General features: G+C 41.2%; 1 protein-coding gene across 1 annotated transcript in view; it reads right to left on the bottom strand.

Annotated features, from left to right (window-relative positions):
• Window positions 1-2,196: 2,196 nt before the first annotated feature.
• LOC142047371 (uncharacterized) overlaps window positions 2,197-21,433 on the bottom strand; it is a 75,894-nt gene continuing 56,657 nt past the window's right edge. Inside the window, exons 7-10 of the mRNA XM_075069827.1 lie at window positions 11,756-11,912; window positions 3,535-3,682; window positions 3,378-3,477; window positions 2,197-2,335 (exon numbers count right to left, since the gene is read on the bottom strand). Of these exons, the coding sequence (XP_074925928.1) occupies window positions 2,197-2,335; window positions 3,378-3,477; window positions 3,535-3,682; window positions 11,756-11,912 (544 nt within the window). The remainder of the gene's footprint in view (window positions 2,336-3,377; window positions 3,478-3,534; window positions 3,683-11,755; window positions 11,913-21,433) is intronic.

Genomic DNA, 21,433 nt, shown 5'->3' with positions numbered 1-21,433 from the left:
ATTTAGACATTATTTCTCTTTGGGATCTATACACTGATTTATTTTAATTATTCCTAAAATATTACACCTACTCCATTACGTGTAGGCTTGATGAATTCAACTTTTATTACAATTGACAGGTTACATTGATTTTTCAGCTTTTTTATTTTTAATTATTTACATTTTCACAAAATTATGATTTTTAAGCATTTTTTCTAATTTTTATCAATTTAAATTTTCACAATGGCCTGAAATTACAGGTAGACAGACAACAAGAGGGTTGGTCATTCAGTCATTTCATGACAGCTGATGCTAAGATTAAAAAAGTTAAAGCTTGTAATCATCAAAACACAAATTGTCAATCAAAATATATGAACATCAAAATATATGAACTCTAATAAGTTCTCAAGCAGCATCTCTCTCATGTTGCCTATCTGTATATTTCAGTGATTAGAGACAAACAGTTTTTCATCAGGTTGAGTGTGTACTGTAAAATCAAAGTTTTACTGACATTTATCAATACAAAATCTCATCCTTCCATACCTAATTATGTGATTCCACAGAGGACAGAAGCAGTCGGTTTCCTTTCTGGACAATTGTGACCTGAATATATTTGAAAGTTGCACTGTGCTGTCATAGTCAAACCTATTTCTGGGCAACAGGCAATGGCTTTAGAATGTAACTGGAGCTTTCTGGCTGTCAATGAACTCATTCCCATGACTATAACAACCAATAAATGCACATGTCTGTTTCTCTTAACGTAAGGTATAAATTCCATTTAAGAATGGCAGAGGGCACTCCAGCAAGTGCATTTAAAGGTGATCATTAATGCACATTTTGAATGGTTAAAGTCACTCAGCCTTCAGCCTCATGCTTTATAATACAATTGAGGAGTTTTAAACTCACTTTGAAATCCAATGCCTGTCATATTTTATTGCTTAATTAAAATAATGTAATCAAAAACCTCAGAGAACAATTGTTGACTGAAAAGATTATGCTAATCTAACATGTATCTGATATTCACATATTACTCTGAGCAGGATAAGATGACTAATGTGTTAATAAAATGAAACATATCCAACTATCTTGTTAAATGGTATTTTTATCTCAATATTTATATACATTTGTTATGAAAGGGATATAGGCTGTTGAAAGGAAATAAACACTTATGATTAAACTTGTCCAGCTTGGTGCTCTCACTCAACCATTCAACAACTCTACGTGCATTATAAACTCAACCTTGTAAACCCTCCCAGTCCACTTAGCAGGGAAACTAACCTACTCTTCTGTTACTTGGATTTGGTGGAGTAAGGAGGTTGGACACTTTGGGGAGGAAAAAAAGGAAGAAGAGCCCAAAAGGCCAGCCCAAAGCAAGGAATCAGGAAATAATTAATAAATCACACTGCTGATGCCTTACAGCCATAGAGCCAAAGTCAAACCTGCAGTAAACAAGCACAGCTTCAGTGACTTCAGAGGAGACACATCTGAATACACATTTGAATTTGGTCTGTACTCTCTGGGCAAGGAATCCCTCACCAGGATTGCACCAAAAATGGCCTGATAAAGTTTGACACTGTGTCCTATGGAGGTCTGAAATATTTTATATGGCACAGCCAAACTGACCAGATTCTCTCTCTTTGCAGCTACTCCCCACTCCAGCATAACAGTACTATGAAGCCTGGGAGATCCCCTCATGCAAGGAGATAGACATAGCTGACCCTCTGTGCTTCCTCTTATCTCTGTGCTATGTCAGTGGCCAGTATGGTAGAATTTAAATGCACCAAACTTACGACGATTGAGACAGGGTAAAGAAAAAAGGACAGAGATGGAGAAACAGATAGGCTGGTAAAGAGGAGGGGTGCGAGAAGTGGTGCCATGTGTTGCTCCTGGTAAACCTATGTAATTACGCACCCCGCTCTATCTTTCCACTAAAGGATAAGTCTTACGGCAGGTTCCTTTCCACTTTTCTCTGAATGCACTGCAATGAGAGAATCCAGACCTGAGCTCATACAATAGCATACAATAATGATTGTCTGCTTCCTCTCCTACTGCTGCTGGTATTTAAGTACAATGCCGAGAGGACTTCACACACTCCTGGTCCTGGGTATGTGGAAAATCCTCTATAGTCCATTATTAATGGGTAATGCCCTACCCTCCAACTGTTTCAATACACTTCCCTAATGACAGTATTACCAGGAAGTTCAGACTTATCCTCCATCACCCTTTTGGAGAGTAGCTCACAAGTGTGTGTGCAGAGACAGATTTTCTGGCATGCATCCTGGCATCCAGAAATCCCCCTGTCACCAAGTTTATTTCACATATACGTTTGAAGTCTGGAATCACCATTGCATATGGTCTGTCAGATAGGCAGAATGCATTAACACATGAAAGGTGATTATACAGGTCATCGCTGGTTACAAACTACATTACTGATACTGACAAAAATAGCTTCAGTGTTTTGAAGTCCTAAATCTATCAAAAGTACTACCAATGCTTCACTACCCTGCCACCCTCATTAACAAGAATTTCATACTGACAATATGGAGGTTTTTAAATAATCTTTTTACTACAATAATTCAGCTCTTCAAAAAAAATTACATAGCTAAAAATTGTTAATGAAAAAAGACAGAATTAAGTAGCAAAAAGAAAACCAAAAACCAAAACACTCACTAGAAGTTTGTATATCGACATATTCTTCCCTTAGATTAAATGACTACCTCAGAATTTTATAAGCACAAGAGACAAATTTGACACCAAGTCAATTTTCAAAAAGAAAACATATACCCTTCTGTAGAATAATACAAGAGATGAAGAGAGAGAAATCAAACACAGACTGAGTTGGAAACTTCTGTGAGTGAGCATCCCTTGAAACTTTCAGACAAAAAATCCTTAATAATTCTATGAGAATTTATTTTTTTCTCTGTCACCTTAAATAGGCATGCCTGTCTAGATCTAGTAGTTAGAGATGTAATTTATCACTTTAGTCTTTAACAAGAAAAGGTTTCTCCAGGAACAAACAAGAAAGAAAGTACTGTTGGAATAGATTTTCCAGGAGATTTATTAGGCAATTTGAATACCTGAAATAGCTAACAGGGAGGATCGAGCTTATAGAATGAGTTTTAAAACATGAGAATTAAAAATATTTTCTTTCCTTATTTATATTCCAGGAAAGTTAGAATCCTGACATTAGCCCCTGCACAGTTTTCAAAAATCTCTATCTTCTGATGGAGAAGTGCACTACTGTAAATAAGGAATCATGGTCAGGTCTTACTGTTAAATTGATCTGATGCTAGTTCCATTAGGGGGTGGGGTTCCTGTTAGTATGAGCTTTACCTAAATACTGCTATATTGGGCCATTAATTTGCAAAAAGAAAAAAAATCTTAGATTTTATATTTACTGAAAAAGAACTACATTTTTGGGAAGTTCTGCTCTTTCTGCATATCCCAGATTAAGTGTTATGAAGATCCCCGCTACTGTTTTCAGTTCAATGGATTCCCCTAAAACATTAAACCTTAAGAAACAGCTTAATTTAATAGGATGGCACACAATTAAACCTGAAAAATTACCTTGTTTCTGGATGCTTTTTCCCTGGGTGGTTTTAACTTGAGCAGCTACCACAGACAGCACCTCCACAGAAATGTATTCATCAAAGCAACCCCACACTCCAGTCTGGCATAAACCTTTGTAGATATTTGCAAATGGCTAATGAGGGGGAGATGGGGAGAAAAGTATAGGTGGTGAGATCTGGCCCTAGAATACTAAGATAGAACAGAGTAGTATGTTTTAAATACAGGAGGTAGGTTTGGTTCATTTCTTAGCCTAGTTTATTTCATTAAATTGAATGGATATATTTATATGCAGCAAGTGCTAAAGTGATGGCTAAGTCTGTCCCTGACAGCACACTGTACCTTTTGAGAGTGGTACAAAAGGAGCTGTTCCACAGGACATTGTGTATTAGCTGTGAGGCCCTAATAGGTCAGTAGTATATCACCTGCTAACACAATTCAGGTCCTCTGATCTTTTGCAAAAACAGGGCTCTTGACCATTCCTTTTCAGGCACAGTCTCATATTAGAAATGCACCGCCCCATAGAGCTTCTTAGGAGGCATGCAGGGTGCACCAATCAGTATATTTCTTCAGGGGATGCAGCTTAATCCTGCATGCATCCAGCCAGTTGTGCTGCCTGATGCATAGGGAAGACAGGAGGACCATGGTCCTGCTTCCATCTTCTTTCTTTCAGGATGTCTTCTGCCCGAGGGGGTGCACAACATCAGCAATTTCTGCACAGTAGGGACAACAAGAATGGCAATTATACTTACTGGGACATAGGAGTGCAACAAGGAGGGTCCTTGCACCCTCCCCTTGTGCATCAGTTGAACAACACGACATAATCTGGCCCAAAAATAACAAAAGCAAGAACAGGTCCAAATGAACAGATTTTTAATTTTTGCCCGTCAGTGTATTGTCTACCCATATATTCTAGGCATCCTTTTCAAGGTGTCAAACTTACGTCTTTGATACGAGGGTAAACCCATTCTACTGAGAACATGCACTTTAACACAGAAACAGTCTAAAATTGCATTCTTTGACATCTCTGGCTGCCTCAACACATTAGGAGCCGATGCCTGTATCAACACAGCAATCAAGACAGTAAGTGTGTACTGGAGGAGCTGTATTGTATGATTCACATGACACGCTAGCGCACAATCTTTGGGGTTCTCTTCCATTTCGACTCTCTCTTACATATGCCTAGTGCTAAAAGAACTGCACTATCAAAACACTACCCATATTTTTATCTACCACCACGCACTTATGGTTTAAGCCATACGTGCAATTTTATTTAGTTGATTGGCAAATATGCCTATCATTTGGCATTAAGAGAGCAATTTCTTATAGTCTCTGGGAAGGTCATATTATTCTATTTTTGAAGTATTAGTTTAAATCAAGATGGTTAGTAAAATAAGGTAATGTTTATAGCCATGTATCATGGCAGTTCTAATGATGATTTAGATCAAATCCAGTAAAAAAAACAAACAAAAAAAAAAAAACGACACAGTATAGCAATGAATTAGATTCTATAGCAGTACAACTTCTTGCTTACAATAGTACAACATACATAATCTCCTCAGCAATAGTGGCTATAAAAATTAAGGGTATGCCATTAGTCAATCAGACTATTTCTGAATTAATTAATTATGTGAGGGAAGCAAGCAAGGATAAGACTACACCCAAAAACACACTTCTCCTCTCTCTCAACAATCCACTCCACTTAATTCAATCTGAATTCATACTAAAATCAAAGAACTGAAACTGTTTTCATCAGGGTCAATGATGACTGTAGCTCTCACTTTGCTCTCTGAATTTTTCTGGTTTATATAGGGCAGTGCTCTGCATCCTTTAGACTTACTGCAAATGTGTGACTCACCAGCTGGCACACCCCCAGGTGGCTGGGCATGGCATAGCAGGCTCTTCTCCTTTAGCGCCCTTTCTGACAGCACTATCCCAGCCTGGTGTTGATCTGCTTCTTGCATCTTGGCCCCTATAGGCCTGCGCCTCTCAGTGTAAACCAATAGTCCCTTCAGCTTCACACTGGAACATGAGTCTGAACCCAAACTCATTAGTCCTTACCTCTAGTGTCAGACATTTCAATAGCCCTTACCCCGTGAGAGTAAGGTGGGGAAGAGCCCTCAACTTTCCTCAGTAGGTTGGTAGGGGAACTTAGGCCCTTCATCTTCATTGGGTTCCAGTCTAGGGACCCTTGGATAGGCAGTCAAGGTCTGACTACCTAGACCTCTTGCTGCCTCCCTGGGCCACTTCCTACTTCTCCCTTTACCTCAGCCTCTTTCTGGGCTCCCACTATATCAATTCCATTCCTGCTAAGCCCCTGGCATAGGCTCATTGCAGAGCTGGTCAGCACTTTCCGCTAACCAGCTGATTCTACTGAAGGAGAGTTTTCTCCCCTCCCCTTGCAGGACAGTCCCTGACTCAGCAGTTTTCCTGGTCCCTGCAGATCCCTCCACCAGCATGCAGAATCCTGGGTGGATGCACTTTCTGCAGCTCCTGCTCAACTGCCGTGGGCTTCCTATTGCAGGCCTTCCTTCCTTCAGAGAGGCTGTCTGCCAGCAGTCCCACTCAGATCCTTGACCCCAGCCAGGCTTCACCCACGCTCACACTGAGACAGAGAAACATTCACACACACATACAGCAACCAGCTCTTTTTCCTTACTCCTCCCTAACTGAGCCAGTTTCAAGCCTTCTAACTTCTCCCTCCAGGTTTGACACTTAGGTGTAGCAGGGCATGGCTCAATGCACCCACAGGCTTCCATTAACCCCTGCAGGCCCAGGGTGGGGTTCGTATACCCCATCACACTCATGCACAGAAGAATCGTCTTTACCTTATCCTAGTACAATCTTGTGATTGGTCCCACTTGTCTGGCAGATTTTAATATACTGTGTGCAAGAGCCAAATCTTAATTTTCTAGCATTGTCTACATTCCTCAGAAGAACCTCAGAAATCCATTCCATGACTGCCTGCTACATTTGCAGTAACACTAGTTAGGACACAGAGACAGAAGGAATATCAATCCTCGTGCTTTAGGGCATAAACTCTCAGGCTCAGGGCAGGGCAGGGGGGATTCCACAACCACCACCAACTGCCCAATGACATGGCATCCCACCACTGGACAGGTGCTATACTGCATGTGGAGTTTTTAACCTTCCTCTACAGATCTAGGACACTGTGGGAGGGAGAATGCCCCACTAAGGTCTGTTCTTCTTTGGCATTTCCTACCACCTGTTCTTTTGCTGCTGCTTACTATCACTGAGATCCCACTTGTACAAGTCACTTACTGATAACGGATGAGTGATCACCTTTATGCTGACAACATGCAAGACAGGGGCGTTTGTAATTTTTGCCAATTAATTTCTGGAATTCAGTTATCAAATCCTTGTATGTAATATACACATCCTCATTCATCATGAAATGTAACAAGACAAAGTGTCCTTTCCTGGTTTAATTGTACCTTTTACAATCGTTTGAGAGTCTTCACTTGGAACTAGACTGGACAAAGCCTTAAAGAAGGTAAATTATTTAAACATGTTTTAAATACATTTTAACCTTCAATCCGAGGGCCAGACCCTCAGCAGATATAAATGAGCACAGCTCCATTGACTGTCATGCTATGCTGAGCATTTGGCCCTGAGTTTTCACCAACAAAATAAACTCCTTTCTAACCTTTTATCAATGCACTACAGCTCCCAGCAGTCCTGGGGCTTCCAGATGTCACATAAGCACTTCATTTCTCTTCTAAGATCTTTAAATCAAACTTTATTCTCTGCTACAGCTAAAGATTTTCTCTCTTGTGCTCCCTCTTGCCTCTCACTTGCAGTTTCTCATTCTTGCTCCGCCTCTTGGTGTCAAATCCAGAGGTCACGCAGAAGGTGGTAGGAGTCAGAAGGAACCACTAACCCTAATTCGGAGTCCACACTGATATTAGACTCCCTCTTACATAGAGTCTACAGATGTCTAAGTGGGTATAAGTTGGTGTGACTTGCATATGCCAAGGAACTAGAAGTTGCAAGTTAAAGCAGCTTTTCCTCTCTTCTGGCTTCTCAGCACATAAACTACACCACAGTAGACTCCATTACACATCAGTAAAGTGGACTTAAGTCAAGTCAGTCAAATAAAATCTGAGAGTGAGAACCTTGCTAACAGTGAGAGGGTCTAAGTCAGTCTGGGGATGGGGTGGTCTAACTTATATCTCCTGTGCATTTGGCCCAGGTTCTTTAAGTTTTCCTATGCCTCAACTGTCCATAGCTACTGCTGTGGCAGCATACTTGGGGTAGAGCTCCCCAAGCCTAAGGCTTTGGCCAAGTGCCCAAGGAGGACATTTCGCTCAGCACAGTGGGTGGTTTTCTTTTTCTCCATTTATGGCTCACAATCCTCATCCCAAAATAACAGTAATTTGAAAATTATTTTAAATAAAATCAGGATGTATTCAAGCTAGAAAACAAAGATGAAATCAAATGGAAGTTCTGCACAATGCAAAGCACCTACTTGAAGACTACTCATGTGTAGAAAAACCCTTCTATTTACTAGTGATTTAAACAAAACATGGATATCCCACAATGCGTATGTCAGACCCTTCCCTTTTGCTGAGGAACACATGCTCCTGCCTGCTCATGTCAGGGAAAGTGGGCGAAAAGCAGGTGGTACAGAGCCAGCTATGCTGTCTCTATGTCCACCAGAGATTCCTAGTGAATCTCCAGCTGGCTGTTTAAGCCATCTTTCTGTCCCCTCTGTGCCACCAAAAGGGGGATAGAGTAGAGCTGAAGATTTGGCTCCAAGGCTACATTACTGAATATACCCAGGCCTCTTACAAATAAGGCAAAATCAGACTGAGGCCTGGTCTACACTACGCGTTTAAACCGATTTTAGCAGCGTTAAACCAATTTAACGCTGTACTCGTCCACACTACAAGGCCCTTTATATCAATATAAAGGGCTCTTTAAATCCGTTTCTGTACTCCTCCCCGATGAGAGGAATAGTGCTCAAATTGGTATTACCATATCGGATTAGGGTTAGTGTGGCCGCAAATTGACGGTATTGGCCTCCCGGCGGTATCCCACAGCGCACCACTGTGACCACTCTGGACAGCAATCTGAACTCGGATGCTGTGGCCAAGTAAACAGGAAAAGCCCCGCAAAATTTAGATTTTCATTTCCTCTTTGCCCAGCTTGGAGCTCTGATCAGCAGGGGTGGCAAATGCAGTCCCAAATCCAAAAAGAGCTCCAGCATGGACCATATGGGAGATACTGGATCTGATTGCTGTATGGGGAAACAAATCTGTTCTATCAAAGCTCCATTTACAGAAGACGAAATGCCAAAGTGTTTTGAAAAAAAAAATCTTCCAGGCTACCACAGTGCTCATGACAAGCGTAACGGGAAGCCAGGACCTCAAATTGGACGCTCATGGGGGGAGGGGGTTACCTGAGGGACTCCGCTTATCCCAGAGTCCCACAGCAGTCCTCCGAAAAGTATTTTGCATCTTGCTGAAGTCCCAATGCCTGGTAGGTTCTCAACACATTGTCCGCGTGTTCAGGGGAATAGCTCCTCAATTTACTCCTCCACCACCATCACGTGAAAAGAAAGGAAGAGAAATCGTTTGTTGACTTCTTTCAATGTCCACCCTATGTTCTACGAATGCTGCTGGTAGACGTGATGCTGCAGTAGTGAGCGCAGTATCACTTCCTCTCCCCTCCCTAGGTGGCAGTATTGGTGCAGTGGACTGGTAACCGTCCTCTGTTATCATAACTGTGGTTGCTTCTGGCTGGCTTCAGGTGAGTTGCCGGGGTCCTGGGTGAAAATAGGATGGACTTCCCGGTCCCATTCCCAGTAATGCTACAGAATGGCTGGGTAACCGGTCTTTCATCATAGCAACTGGGGGCTTGAGCTCCATCAGCCTCCTCCCTTTCACGTGTAAAGAAAACGATTCTGTCTGCTTGAGACTGTCATAAGCACCGGAGAAGGCTGCGTCCCCCTCATTTTATGGTCTCTAAAAACTCAGTGTTTCTTATTCCTGCATTCTTTCATTACTTCATGATTCAAATGGGGGGGACACTGCCACGGTAGCACCAGGTAAGTGGGGGAGTAGGAAGCGAACAGGTGGAGTTGTTACACGGGGCACCCCCCCGTGATGGCATTTAGCTCATCATTTCTGCGGGAATCTGACACAGAGCACCTGTGCTCTCTGATACACTGGTTCTCTAGTACACTTGCCACATATTCCTAGGCAGGACTGACTCTAATTTTAAAACCATATAAAGGAGGCGATTGACCGTGGAGTTCATTCCCCAGTTTTGCTTTTTGTCCCCCGGCCGATCTCAGCCAGGGCATCCCATGATAGCAGCAGACAGTACCAGATGGACCAGATATAACTGTCATCTCATTGCCAATTTACGCCGGGCAGCAAGATGGTACAGAACGGACCCGTCATACCTCTCTGCTATCATGCAAAAGCAAATGAAATCTGTTGTGAGCGCTGAGTATCACCTCTGTCCACGGCCTTCAGTACACATTTGGTGACTGGTAAAAAAAAAAGGCTGAACGGGCTCCATGGTGCTGTTGCTATGGTGTCTGCCAGGGCATCCAAGTAAAAGGGCGCAAAATGATTGTCTGCTCGGTGCTTCCCGAGGAGAAGGACTGACGACATTTACTAGAACCACCCGCGCATGATTTTTTGCCCCATCAGCCAACTGGCTCTCAACCCAGAATTCTAAGGGGCGGGGAGACTGCGGGAAACTATTGGATAGTATGAATAGCTACCCACAGCTGCAATCACTCCGGAATCGACGCTAGCCTCAGACCATGGACGCAACTGCCAATTAATTGCTTAGGGGGCTAGTGTGCACTCCGACTTATACAAATCTTTTTATTAAAACGTTTATGTAAAATCGAATAATCCGTAGTGTAGAACGTACCACTAGAAACCTTTTTTTCCCAATATTGGGTAAAAGGTTGACAGTTCAAGGCCGTCTGGGGTGGGGCAATAGATTGGGGCAATTTGCCCTGGCCCCACGGGCCCCCATGAGAGTTTTTTCAGGCCCAGAGGAGGGTCCTTCCACTCACTCTGGGCCCGTGAAAACTTCTCGCGGGCTCGGGCCGCCGAGCTTCTTCCCGCCAGTCTTCAGCGGCGGAGTGGTCCTTCCACTCTGGGACTCGCTTGCCAAAGTACCTCGAAACCCGCACGGGGAGTCCTTCGCCCTGAATTTCTCGGGCAGCTTGTGACAGATTTTTGTACTTTTGTTTTTCAGAAAGGGTAATTTACAAGTGCTGTGTTCATAAGTAGATAGGTAAGGGTTAATTTTCTTTTACCTGTAAAGGCGTGAACAAAGGGAACCAAACACCTGACCAGAGGACCAATCAGAGAACTGGATTTTTAAAGTTCAGGGGCGGGAATTGTTACTCTGTGTGTCTTTTGTTTCTCCCGGCTATGGAGGAAACAGCTTTCCTGCTAACTCCAATTTCTTTCTAACATTCTCCTACAAAGTGTGAGTACAAAGGCAACAAGGCAAATAGGCTGTATATGCTTGTGTTGTATTTACATGTGTGTTGTACTTGTGCTGGGACTGGTTAATTGGCTATCTTTTGAATCATACTGTTATTCATAATTCTTATAAGCAAGAGCCTGTATGACATCTTAATGCAGTGGGTATATTTTCTGTATTTTCTTCTTTTTATATAAAGTTCTTTTTAAAACCTGTTGAGGTTTTTTGGTTTCTCTGGTGAGACTACAGAAAGGGGGGTGGAAAATCTCTTTATATTAGCTATTACTAGATGAATGCATCGCCTCAGGGGAGGTGATTTCCCTTCTTTGTTTTGCCTTCAGAGTTAAGTATGCATCGCCCAGGCTCACCCAGGGCGGGAAGCTGGGGACAGATAACGAGGAGACAAGGGGAGGAGCTTGTTTTCCCATTGAGATAGGGGAGACCCAGGGTTCTGGGTCTTGGGGGTCCCCCAGGGAAAGGTTGGTGACCTCGGGGTGACCAGGAGCCCTAAAATCCTGGTTGGTGGCAGCGAGATCAGAGCCAAGCTGGGTATAAGCTTGGGGAGAGTTTTATGTAAGCACTCAGATTTTTGGACGCTAAAGTCCAGATTTGAGACAAGACGTTTACCAGAGCTGGGTTCTTGTGGTTTGCAGGAATACCACCCAGTTTTGTAGCTCATTAATTACTAGTGAGCTGTAAGATTTCTATATGATTTTAATCAATATAGTACCTTTCTGTTGATTTGTTCTGAACAGCTGAAAACATACACCATAACTCCCAGAATATGTCCCAAGTCCTTGGTTCTTTCATTTTTTCCTGTTATAGCAGGATTGAAAAGTGCCCCATTCATGGTTGAGAGAAGAGACAGGGTCAATGTTATATCACATCTGCAGAAACAGAAAATATCAGACACCGTATCTATAAAGCATGTGTAGAAATGACAGTAGAACCTAGCTAATTTGCGCTAGTAACTGAGACACTCTCCAAATGATTGAATGCTGCAAATTGGCAAGTAACAATAATGCAACTTCTATATTAGATCAGACCAGTGGTCCATCCAATTAGTACCTGGTCATCTTTTGGAGCTCCTGGATCAGTACCAGAAGCTCCAAAAGATGATGCAAGAAACATTGTTATAGACCTATCCATGGGAGAAGTTTCTTCCTAGTCTTCCACCAGTTTATGGTTAGTGCAGTAAATGAACATACACAATAGAAAGGAGATTGATGCACCACAATGTACTTTGCTTACGTATTCTGACAATTTTAGGTTCCTATTAAAAGTATAATGCTTCATAATAGAATAGTAACTATAATGCCATACATCTTCTAAAATAATCAATTTTAGTCACATTAGATCTCTCTACTGCACCCTGCTATTAAATCTTTATAAATAAGTGAGGAGAGACAGCTCTTTTTTCCTACTAATCTACACACTGTGTACAAAATGTGTAGATCAGTGAAATTGGATTAGTGAGGTTGTGTTGTAGGAAAAGATATTCAATTGATATATGCATGTGTATTAAATAAATCATGCCTGACAGAGACTACTGGGGCTAGAGGTCTCAGACTTAGAAGTTCTCTTACTCACTCTTTACTGTCAAACACCCTCACTACTGCCTGTCTCAGACTTCCTCTTCCTACTCGAAATGCATATAGTAGAGCCCTGATAGAGCTGAACTCATAGGTCATCTGGTAGCATATATTTCTACATAAATTTAACACTACAGAAAGTTTAATCACCACATCCTGATAGAAAAATGAGCTGAATGTAAGCACAAGCCAATATGAAGCCCTGTGAAAGAATTCCACAGCACAGTATATACTCCGTGGCTAGATATATTTCCATGACTCCATCTATCCTTGCTGCTGTCCCTCTCCAGATCTGCAAAACCATCCTACTTACTCTATGGAGCGATGTCTACCATCATGACTTCTACAATGAGGAAAACAGGAATTATTTTTCTTTCCAAATATAGGTGTCCTTGTAAGAACTTCACCTATTTCCTCACTTTCCTAGGCCATTTCTTTGCTGCGTCTCCTCTTTTTTCCTGTCTCAATTCAGGCAGATTTCTTCATTTCCTACCTCTGATATTGTTCACCAACTTGAAGAAATCACTTCTCCTATTTACCATCCTGTGTTCTTTCATCTCTCGTGCTAGCTGGTTCAGGTGGGTCTTCCGGCTTGCTCTAAACCTTCTTCCAGCTCATTAGTCCTCTACTCCACCCTTGATCTTCATCTCCTTCACCTTTATGATTGCCTTTAGTGTGCTTTCTGATATCTGCGGCTTCCAGAAAACCTTTTCCCTTAGCACTACAGTACTTTTGCTTTCTTCTATGACCATCTCCACATGATCCTCTAACCCTGCAGTACTTTTTGTTATTGCTGTAAACCTGCTCACCTTGTACTTTGCTTGCAGGTCTGCCTCCATCAGCTTCTGAGGGATCAGGCTATTTCCTTTGTCCTTTCCTGATCATGATGCGCTAGCTTTTTTCTTCAGCTCCATGAGGCGTCCTTCTTTGTTTGCTCTTGTACACCCTCCTCTGAGCCATTGATTCCAGAGCTCTACTAAGATATAATTGATCATATTTCTCTGTTCCCACTTAGATTTCACCAAGTGGCCAGCTTTTCCTGTCTTTTCTTATCAGCTGTTTCTATCATGTACAATTATTGTTCTTATATTGTTCTTATATTTTACAAATCGACATATGGAGAATTACAGTATTGGGTTACATTGCCAGGCAATGAACACAATGTACCAGGCATTTCAGAAATAAATTCACCTACCACTGCTTCCTAATTCAAGGTCAACTGAAATTCCTTACAGATTATGAAGAAGGAAAAGGTATTTTATGATAGCAATTCCAAGTTCATGTTACTTTTGTTAATGCTTTGAGAGATCTAACTTCTCTGTAAGAAATGTGAGGTATTATTTCTTTAGATATTTTTATTCCTGGGGGAAAACATTCCTTCTTCGCAAGTTTAGGAGACAGAAATCATCATCGTTATGCCCAGAAAAGGTATAGCATAGGCACCAGCAAAGCAAGATTCCTCATGCTGTCCTGGCAACGTAATTCAAACTAATCTGAAGGATTAGTCTAAGACTAAGAGGATAAATCAGTTTCCCTGTCCATTCAATATTTGACTCTTTTTTTAGACTACAATTAATGGTGACGGGCATTCTGGGGTAGTACATACACACTAGGAACTGAACCCACCAATTAATTTGAAACTGGTGGAACTAATCAGTAAAGACTCTCAGAAGAAATAGCTTCAATTTAATTTTTAACAATAGCACAAAAATTATTGAAATGTTAACTGTCAGGGCTTATGATGTTAACATGATGGAGACCTTAATAATGCCAACATTAATTTCATATGCTTGGGGAGCAATTACCACACAGGTGGGGTGCAAAATAAACTTTATTAAGAAAATGCAAAAAACAGGGAAAATTCAATAGTGAGGGGTATGGGGTTTGTTAAGGCAGACAATTGGGGAGGGGTTTCTTTTAGCAAATAGTATAGGGGGTTTCAATAGTGGGGTACAATACAGTGGGGTACAATACAGTTGGTAACCAATTAACACTGAAGTATAAATGTAACAAGTAGCTAACAATTTCTATATAAAAGGTGTGTCACAGCAGCATATAGCCAACTAACAGTTATGGGAAAATGTGGTAAGTAACCAACTCTAGGTAAAAATGTGTCACAGTGGTATAAATGTAAAATGTGAGGTGTGTTAGAGAGAAAAAGGGTAACCAATGGGGTTTTATGCTAGACTTCAGTAATACAATTGAGGTTTGGGGGTTGGGCAGCCGGGAAAGACAGACTTAACCACAATGTATAACAAGACACAGCAAATCTTATCTATGGATCTAACTTAACCAAGCACTACACAAATTAGCAAGGTAACAGAACACATTGCAAACAAGTATTTTTTAAAACGCTTAACTTACAGACGAGCAACGAATGACAAACAATTCCTCTATAACCTAAAACTTAACCACAGCTATGCAAAATGAAATTTACAACTTATCTAGACGAAGAAACCCTGAGTTGCACCTTAGCAGCAGTGGGCGGGGCGCAAGCTGGCAGTCCAGAAAAGGCAAGCTTAGCAGCAGCAATGGCTTATTTCGCAGCAAAGTGCTGCGGAGTGAAGAGAGGTTTTTAAAAGACAGTCAGACCAAACGTTAGTTTGAGTCTGAGGCGGGAGACAGGCAGCATGCTAAAAAGAATCAAATAAAAAGTATAGAGAGTTCACAGAGGTGAGTCTCCAGCCAAAGGAATCAGCACGAGGTAAAAGCACAAGACATAAGAAGGCAGGTACGGTCAATAATCAGGAGAATCTCTCAGCAGCAATTTCGTCTTTGTGGGGGGTTCAAAAAACGGGGTACACTCAAAATAAAACTGAGAGCAGAGAAAAGGACCCAGAACTCCTGGCGACTCAGACCAGGCAAGCAAGCAAGGAACCTCTGATTTAGTGTAAAAAATTCTGTTTTAAAGGCAAACTCTAGGCAGTTTCGTGCAGATTTTTGATTGGCTTCCCCTGTCAACAGGGAAGAGAGCGGCAGGGAGCCAACTGTACGGTAGCACAAGAGATCATTGTCTGGGCAGGAGTGCCCTGTCAGTAGGTACCAAAAGCACAGAGGCCATGACTCAGCCCAAATCTTAAAAAGCACAATAGGCTGCAGCTCTGGACATTGCCTCTACCCGTCACCAAGCCTAGGTTTGAAACAAGGAAAACAGGACTAACCCTGGAAAACAGCGGCAGTGGCCCACTTACAACAATGGCACCCAATGGCTCTTGGTGAACAACTTTAAGGGGCCCTCCCTTTGAGAAGGGCAGTGGCCCTGCTAAACAACTTAACAGCCAGGGAAGGGGCGGCCACAGGAGGAGAACAAAATGGAGTATGGGGACAGCTGTAAGAAAACAAAATGGAATAGGGGGATAGCTGTAACGGACATGTACCTGACAGCGTTTTCAGAGAGATTTGAAAAAATATACCTAGTGAAGGCACAAACTGATAAATAGCACTCAGTCATAAGCAGCCTAACCCAACACCCACTGAAGTCAGTGCAAGTCTTTCCATTGACTTAGACTGGGTTCTAATTACTTGGCAATAGCATGTCCCTTCTACTAACACTAGCATGATGAAATGGTTTATTAGCAAGGAAAATTATTTTGATTAGAAGCAGAATGAATGAACACCTCAGATCAACAGGAATCGGAGCATCTTATCAGTGTCTCATTGCTTCCTCAGGCCCCAACCACCACTTATTACCCCTACCTGCTCAACAGCTTCCAGCTCTCCCATGCTACATCCTACTATGCCAGAAGGAGAATGAGGAAATCATTATTTTAATGAGTCTATCAAGTGAGCAGCAGAAACTAGGGTACTATCAAGCTCTATATTTCTATAGGTCATAGCTCCATGACCAGACTTGGCTCTGGTTTTGTCTTGGCAAAGTTCATACATGATAACTGAGTTTTGCCACCCCCCAAATGTAATTACATGGGGCAATCTCTAGTTTTAATCAACCACTCATTTCTCTACATGTCTTCATCTACAATCAGTCACTCTAAATAAAAGATATATAGAATGAGGTAGATAAATGTATTCTTTTAACAGGCTCATTTGTATCTAATGTTTGTTGTAATAGTCTTTACTTCAATATATTAACAGTAAGATGATTTTATATGTGACAATTTTGCTCAATTCTTACATAGCACCTCCTGCCCTGATCTCTATCCAAAATTCCAATTAACCAGGAGTTCATATTTTCACACCGCTCGGCAGTTTGAATATGTAAGTCCTTATTCAATGCACTAAAGACCTTAATCACCCCCTTCAAAGCACATGGCTCTATATAAGGCCTCCCATGTCTGAAATACATAAGGATCATCATCATAATAGTGGCAGCTGTGCTTTCTGCAAGCCAGAAAAGTTAGTTCTGAATACAGCAGACACACCTCAGCTACTGTCTACCATCTGCCTAGTTAGTGGGTAGACAACCACAGCAGACCAACACAGCTGCTCCTGACAATGTGAAAAACATCAGTACTTCCTTAAAGGCTTTGGCAATGTGGATAAACAATTTCAGTGAAAAGAATATTTAAAATTGCTTCAAATTTTCCCTGCAACTGCTATTATGCCTCACACCACAACAAAGTGATTATGCTCAGTCAAATGGATTTTGTTCAGCAACTGTAACAATCTTAAGCATTTTTGCAGAATACCAGTTAACAAGGCTAAAAGACCATTGTCCTGGACAAAGAGCTTTCATTATAGAAACACTAAAATAATTACTGAGGTCTTTTATCCTTTCTTTTCTTTTAAGTAAACTGTTTTTTCCACTCTCAAGAGTTACTTTGGGCTACATCTTGCACTCTTTATCTGGCCACACACAAAGCGTTTGAGGTTTCTCAGAAAACCCTACTTTTATTAGTGACCCAAGTCTCAATTATTAAGGCTGAGCACACCATTTTCGATTAATAATTTAACATATGTCACCATTTTTTTGCTCCCCATGTTCTCAAATTGACCAATAGAATCCTTGAACTGAATCATTATTCCTCCAGGAGCGTGCTGGGGGTAGTGTTCTGTGTGTGGTAATGGTGTTAGCGGGAGTGAGGCAGGTCAGCAGTGTTCCACGCTACAGGTTCCTCGCAAGAGTCCTCTGCCTGTGACTGTCGCTCAGAAAGAAGAAGTCATCATGTTGTTGCAGTACAACATAAACAATGAAGTGGGGCAAACTCTGAAGAACAGATTTTGTTTGCTCTTTTTTTTTTTTAAATTAGCCTTATATAAAATTTTAATATCTCAAAGAAATTTAGTACTGCCAGTGGTCCAAGTGTCCCAGACAGCCAGGCCTTACAATATTCAATATCTGATAAGGCACTATTTAATTAAATAGGAATACACAAAGTTGGAATCTCTATAACCTGTGAGGTTCTATGACCCCTTTGTTAAATAAAGTTCCTGGGTTCTCATCTTTAAACACTGTCCATATCTAGCAGTAAGAGGAATAATCACAAACTGAAACTGAGCATCACAAATGTTTACAAGACAGTCTCCCTGGTCCTCATCCCATCTGTGGCATAGTTGTAACAGCCAGGTGAATGCCTGTCCACTGGAAATCTCCAGGGTAAAAATATGAGAGTTGCATAAATTACATAGCCCAGCAAGTGTGATTTGAAATCTAATTTATAGTGATCTCAGGGTTTTGTTTACAGTTGCAAACCTTAAGCATAACTTAGAAGTTGTGGCAGATTTAGACATTTTGCATCCCCTTCTCCCTACACAAACCTGTTGGATACAACTATCCAGAAACAGCCCATGTAGCAATCAGGCTGTTCTGCCAAGAGACTGCTAAACATTTTCTGACTATCCCCTGGCATCATCCACAGGAGAGGACTCTCTTTGTATCCAGATCATAATGTCTTTCATTTGTGGAAGCTATTAAAAAGAGCTATCCCACCTAATGGTCTATCTGTAGAGAATATGGGCTCAGTTCTGCAAGCAGCTGAGTACTGAAGGCCAAAATGCTCAGCACCTTGCAGGATCAAGCCCTGTAATTCCTTTTAGGAGAGGTCCATGAAAAGTCTTGTGGTGAAAAGCACTTTGATGTGGCCACTGTAGGATTCATCTTGTATAAGAAAATCCTTGGGTTGTGCAGACCCACCACACCTCCTGTGACACTCCCCTATCTGAAGTGTCCAGCTGTACCATACTCAGCATTTCACAGAAAAAGTATATTTATTCCCATGAAGACTTTCCACCCCATGGCTCCTTTTGCTCTAGCCCCTGACTAGGGAGGCAAAACTGGGCCAAATTCTGCCCTCACCTACAACAGGTTCAACCCCACTTAGGTCAGGACAAAATTCAGCCTTCTAAATCATACACTCTGAAAAACTGCAGCTTTCTTCAGATTGGCTGATTTTATGTCAGGACTGGAGGCTTATTATTGCAGTTTTATTCTGCTGTTACTGCTCTAGTAAAGTAGCACAAGAAAAGGTTAAGTTAAAAAAAATCATTTACTAGTATAGTGGGCTTTCCCTCCAAGTTCCCACAGGCTTTAGCTCTGATCTAGATGAACAGCCATCTACATCTAGTCTTCTCTTCCTTCATCCCCCCCTTTTGGGGTAGGGGGGCTATTCCAAGAGTAGAAATGGGAAAACACTAAGAATCAACCTGGCCAAAAGTGAAATGGAGTCTGAAAACGTAACACAACTGCTGTATTATCTTCCATACACTTTTAAACTTTCAAGCTTTCTAATAAATGTACGTTTAGATACTAATTGTTAACAGATAGTAATTGAAGCTAGATTAATGAGAACCCTGCTGTCACATTACAGCATACATTTTTAAAGACATCTTTAAACATTTGGACAAAATATCTATATATATTTAAAATGACATTTTTAACTGGTAAATGTAATTATCTAACTGAAGCAAAAAATTAGATAAAATTGATTGAATCAAAATATTCCGTCATTGCCATATATAACCATCCAGAGTACCTTTACAACAAATGAAAGTATTCTTTATTTTATGCTTTTAAAAATGCATTAGGGTAATTGCTGTGCAACAAATTACCTTCTTTTCTCTAAGCGTGGATACAACATCCCTAGAATGTATATCAATTGTGCATATTGTCATGATGCTGTGACCATCACCGGAGTGAGTTCCCTAACAGCATGTTTATAAGGGCATTCAGTTGAGCAATCTGCAAAATAATTATATTTCAATGGAGATATTACACTGTGAGGGGAAAGAAAACCTATTATATGTCAAATGTTAAATGGAACCGTTCTGGTACCAAGACGCATTTATTGGTGTCTTTAATCAAAGCAAATAACTTTTGCAAACTAATAATGGTATTGTTTTCTTACCATTTTAATTTGCTTCTTTAGTAACAAAAATACACTTTGTAGCCAGTGGCCATTACTTCATTTCAAAATGAACACTGGTTTTCAGTTTCATTTGCACTATTACATCACCAGTGTGCCATGTGGTTAAGTTATTAGGTGTTTAACATCTAACATATAGCATATGTACAGTAATATGACTATTTTGGAAATTAATATGAATTATTTTTGTCACAGCCACCATAAAAAAAATTACACGTTTTGCCCTGATTCTCTAACCGTAAGTCTGCTTTGAGCCAGGCGAATGGTGAGAAGCAGGCTGATCTGGTCACTGGAGGATTTGCTTTGTACAAGGGAATCTCAGGGTTGTGTAGACCCACCACACCTCCTGTGACACTCCCCCACATCCCCTTACCTGCTGCTGTAAGAGATGTGGCCTGGGGACAGAGGGTATGGCTCAGATTCCCCAGAAATCCCTGCCTTTTGTAACTCCTGAGGGCTATAGGTAGATGGCATAGACTAGTGCAATCTTCAGTCTGCTCTAATTTATTCCAAGGAATCAGATCAGCACAAGATGTCTATCATCAGGGCATATGTCCTCCTAACTAAGATTGTGAAAGTTTAAACTTAAACCTTGTAAAGCCTTCAGATACTATGGGGGACAGTGTCAAATTACTATTAATAATCTTACTTTCTATACTTTCATATCACTTTCACGCACCTGTTTGTGACTGTAATTTTTCAGAGCAGTTTCAAACTCCCTCTTCAAGAAGCTCAAAGGTAATTCCAACATCAGCAGCTCACTAGATCTGACTGCCCATCAAAGCCACTTGGGCAGGATAATCAAATACCCACTGGTTTCATGGCTTGTCTTCATATGGTGCTACATCTGCTCAATATGCAACAGCAGTTAGAAAAGCTAACAGAATGTTAGGAATCATTAAGAAAGGGATAGAAAATAAGACAGAAAATATCATGCCACTACATAAATCCATGGTATGCCCACACCTTTCATGATTTTGTACACTGTTTCTTCCAAACACCTCAAACAACATTTCTGTTAGGCAGAATGCTGGTTTTCCTTAACATGCTAGAGGTGTGATTTATCATGTTCTAAGCACCTGTCTTCTGGACACCTCTTCATGTCTATTTTCCAGCATAAAACAAGGCGTCCGGCCCAAATAGACACAATGCTCACTTCCATCTGTGACTGGCCAGAAGATTGCATCCAACCCTACTAGACACAGTCCTGGCTATAACTGTCCATTTGTGACTTCTAGGCTTGAAGTTTAGGAATAAATCCACTCACCCTGTAAAACCTCCTGTTGACTTACAAGTCCAGAAACTTACAGTCCTGATATTCAAAACCCACAGTGGAATTAGCCCTAGATAGCTGAGAGATGATTTCTTCCTCTACAATATCCAACAGCAACTACATTCCTCTGGTTTACAATGAAGCTATAGGGGGGCTCATGAATATGAGAGGCAGAATTTTCACAGGAGCTCAAGCTACACCTTGGCAACCCATCCCACAAGGGA

The sequence above is a fragment of the Chelonoidis abingdonii genome, chromosome 10 (genome assembly GCF_003597395.2).
Source record: "Chelonoidis abingdonii isolate Lonesome George chromosome 10, CheloAbing_2.0, whole genome shotgun sequence".
NCBI classification, from domain to species: Eukaryota; Metazoa; Chordata; order Testudines; family Testudinidae; genus Chelonoidis; species Chelonoidis abingdonii.
The sequence above is the reverse complement of the archived record's forward strand: the minus strand, read 5'-3'. Positions and strand labels throughout refer to the sequence as shown.